Genomic DNA, 3,891 nt, shown 5'->3' on the forward strand with positions numbered 1-3,891 from the left:
ACATGCCTCTTTCGCCTTTCCCTCCTTCCAAAGCCCCCTTTACTTCTTTCCAAATCCCTCTTCCTCCTTCCCAAACCTCCCTTTACTTCCTCCCAAAGTCTCTTTCCTTCCCCTGTTACCTCTTTCCTACGCTTTCTTTCCTTTCATCCTTCCAAAGACCCTTCCCATCCCCTGTTGCCTCCTTCCAAAGTCCCCCTTTTCTCCCTCCAAAGCAGACCACACTCTTTGCAGCTTCTCTTTTGGGGAGGCGGGGATGGGGGTCCTTCCTAGAGGGAGGGGCGGCAGGGCTTGGACTGCTTAGCCCTCCCCTTCCCCCCCTCTCCCTCCCTCCCTCCCCTTAATCCATCCCTCTCTCCTGGGCGCCTGCCTTTTGCGCTTTCAGCACTGCGAAAAGCAGAGAGCGCTCTCAGCACCATGAACAGCTCCAGGAGCCAAGGCGAAGCCGTGCCCTCGGGGACCCTTGCCGCCCTCCCGGCCCTTTTAGTGGGTCTGGGACTGGCCAGTGGAGTGGGCAACCTCCTCTTAGCCGCCTCCTTGGCCCCGCAGCTGGCTCAGGGACGGCTGGCGCCAGGGTACCCTTGGCTCCTCAACTTGGCCACGGCAGACTGGACCCTGGGACTGTGCCGCCTCCTGCTGCAGCGTGGGGTCTGGCTCTGCAGGGCCTCCGAGTGGCTCCTCCATGCCTCTTTGGCCACCAAGAGCTTCAGCTGGACGGCGGCGGGGCTGGCAAGGGCGAGCGGGGCCAAGACCACCGCCACCACATCCACCACGCTGGGCAACGGGCACAGTGTCCGGAGCTGGGCGGGGCTCCTGGCGTCCACCTGGGCAGTGGGCCTGGTCCTGGCCTTCCCCCGGTTCCTCTTCACCCATCATCACGAGGAGGTCCATCCCCTTGCCTGGCCCACTTGCACCTTCCAAGCCCCTCACGCCAGCTTCGTGGAGGTCTTCAGCACCGTGGTCTACCCGCTGGCCGCCTGCTTGGCCCCTGCCACCTTGGCCTTGGTCGGCTACTGGCGTGCCCTCCATGCTCCACCAGCATCCAACTGGAGAGATCGCGTGGCCAAGTCCAGGGAGCTGTCAAGAGGACGTCAGGTGAATTGGACCCTGTTGGGCCTCACCTTCTTTTTCCATGCCACTTGGGTGCCCACATGGGTGGCCTGGCTATGGGACATGGCCAAGGGAACCCAACCTCCTTGGGCTTTGGAGGCTGCCGCCGAGGTCCTGCGTTTCCTTGATGGTGCCCTGCGCCCGGCTCTCTTGCTGGTCCTCTTGGCCGAGCTCCGTCCGGGGTTGAGGAGCATTTCTTGGAAACGCAGTAAAGCTGAGGACAAAGGAGGAAGTGCCAAGCTGGGGTCTGGGGCCACCAACCCCGAGGGGACCCCCTTAGAAAACCTCGACAGCAGCCAGGAATCAACAACCATGAGAAAGCTCCCTGATGTGGAGAATTTCTGGAAGGAGCGGATGAGCACCACGGCTAGAGAAGAGAGTGACCCGACCCCCTGGGAGCACCTAAGTGAGCCCTGAGTGAGAGCTCCAGGATAGTTCCCATCAAACTACAGCTCCCATCATCCCCAACTAGTCAGCACTTTCCCATTGGCCGTTTGTGGGACTTCAGCCTCAGTTGTGGGCAGGGTGCCCTAGAGAGAAGAAGATGATGTTGACTGCTGATAAGTTTGCCTTCTTTCATGGTTGGGGAGCCCATTTCTATGAGGATTCCTGCACAGGTCAGGGGTTGGACTAGATGACCTTTGGGGTCCTTCCAGCTATATGATTCTGTGCCAGGCATTGAAGTTCAATGCATTTGGTAGATGACCAGTGGGGCAGTCTTGCATCTATTCCAACCCTTGCATTGGACTAGATGGCCTTTAGGGTCCCTTCCAGCAATGTGATTCTGTGGTGGGTGTTGTAGTCTAATGCCTTTGGAGGGTGTTTGGTAGGGCAGGCTTGCATCCTTGGTGTTAGTGCTAGTGATGGGAATGATGGGGCTTACAGTCCACTGCTTCGGTGCAGAACTGAAGAAGATGTTGTTCCTTCGAGTCACTTTCTTTAGGGAGAGTGGGGACATCCCAACGCATTAATTGTTCCCCACATTAAATAATTTCCTTTTTCTTGCCCATAATAGTGCTTTAATGAAGGGCCCATCTCTAAGTTACTTTAAGTTCCTTGAAATAAAAATGGGGACGAATTAGTCTCATTTCTGCTACCAGTCAAATGAAGTTTTGGCAGTTTCCAAAGTGCCAATGAAGAATAGAAGCAGGGATTTCCTGATTGAATAATAAATATCGAATAATGATCATTTTGAAATTATTTTTGGTCTTGTGTGTGTTTCTTCAATCACTAAATTGCTTTTTTTGTTGTTGTTGTTGTCCTAAACTTTGAGTTGGTTTTACTATAAGTTGCCCAGAGATCTGAGATAGATTGAACTATGAAGAATTCAATCGCATGAATTTTAAGATACAATAAAAGTAATGGAGACTTTAAATCACCAAACGTTTTAAAGCAGAAGCTGGCTGGGCCTCTGCCAACAGGGTTTGGATTGTGTTTTCCTGCCTGGCAGAAGGGGGTCAGATTGGATGGCCTTGCGGGTCTCTTCCAAGAAGAATGATTGTGGATGAACAGTTAGAATTCCAATAATAATAATAATATATTATAATATTTTATAATCTTGAGGTCCGCTATCAGGACCTCAAGATTGAACTTCAAAGACTCTGGCAGAAACCAGTGCAGGTGGTCCCGGTGGTGATGGGCACAGTGGGTGCCGTGGCAAAAGATCTCAGCCGGCATTTGGAAACAATAGACATTGACAAAAGTATGATCTGCCAACTGCAAAAGGCCACCCTGCTGGGATCTGCGTGCATCATCCGAAAATACATCACACAGTCCTAGACACTTGGGAAGTGTTCGACTTGGGATTTTGTGATATGAAATCCAGCTTATCTATCTTGTTTGCTGTGTCATAATAAAATAATAATAATAATAATAATAATAATAATACAAAATCCAGCATATATATCTCATTTGCTGTGTCATACTATGTCTTTGTGTCAATAATAATGATAATAATAATAATAAGAAGAAGAAGAAGAAGAAGTAGTAGTAGTAGTAGTAGTAATAATGGATGATATTAGAATAAGTAGATTTAATAGATCTGACAGACCTGCATCTTTAAAACGCTATGTGAATCGTAAGAGGAGGAGAAGTATAGACTTGTAACTATGACTTGTTTAAATTGTTTTTAAATTGTGTTGTCTGAGTTCTAAATTGTTATTTTATGATCTTATATGATTATATTGGGCTTGTTCCCTATGTGAGCTGCCCCGAGTCCCCAGCTGGGGAGATGGAGGCAGCATATTATTATTATTATTATTATTATTATTATTATTATTATTATTATTATTATTATTATTTATCTGGGAACAGATGACGTGACAAAACAATTGTTGGGTTGTTGTATGTCTTTCGGGCTGTGTGGCCATGTTCCAGAAGTATTCTCTCCTGATGTTTCGCCCACATCTATGGCAGGCATCCTCAGAGGTTGTGAGGTATAACAAAACAATTGTTATTATGGTAAACGTTTTCAAATTTTAAAAAAAATATTGAAAGAAACATGAAGTTATCTCACCCCTACAACAATTATCCTACTTGGATAGACGAGAGAGGTTCGTCTACACTGCAGACTTAATGCAGTTTAACACCACTTTCGCTGCTATGAAATGCTAGGAGTTGTCGTTTGGTAAGACTCCAGCTCCCTTTTACATGGGAAGCTAAGCACCTTGCAAAACTATGAGTCCCACGATTCCATAACACTGAGCCATGGCAGTCCAAGTGGTGTCGAACTGCATTAACTTTACAGTGTAGATCAGGCATGGGCAAGCTTCGGCCCTCCAGATG

General features: G+C 48.6%; 1 protein-coding gene across 1 annotated transcript; it reads left to right on the forward strand.

Moving 5' to 3' along the window:
* The first annotated feature begins 414 nt into the window (after positions 1 to 414).
* LOC134299248 (G-protein coupled receptor 151 protein-like) lies at positions 415 to 1,524 on the forward strand. The gene has a single exon (XM_062981487.1). The coding sequence runs from the start codon at positions 415 to 417 to the stop codon at positions 1,522 to 1,524; it is 1,110 nt and encodes a 369-aa protein (XP_062837557.1).
* The last annotated feature ends 2,367 nt before the right edge of the window (positions 1,525 to 3,891 follow it).

This window comes from Anolis carolinensis, chromosome 5 (genome assembly GCF_035594765.1).
Source record: "Anolis carolinensis isolate JA03-04 chromosome 5, rAnoCar3.1.pri, whole genome shotgun sequence".
Taxonomy (NCBI): domain Eukaryota; kingdom Metazoa; phylum Chordata; class Lepidosauria; order Squamata; family Dactyloidae; genus Anolis; species Anolis carolinensis.

Bases quoted from the DNA above. Each gene is read 5' to 3' on its own strand.
- LOC134299248 (XM_062981487.1), top strand. From the start codon at position 415: ATGAACAGCTCCAGGAGCCAAGGCGAAGCCGTGCCCTCGGGGACCCTT.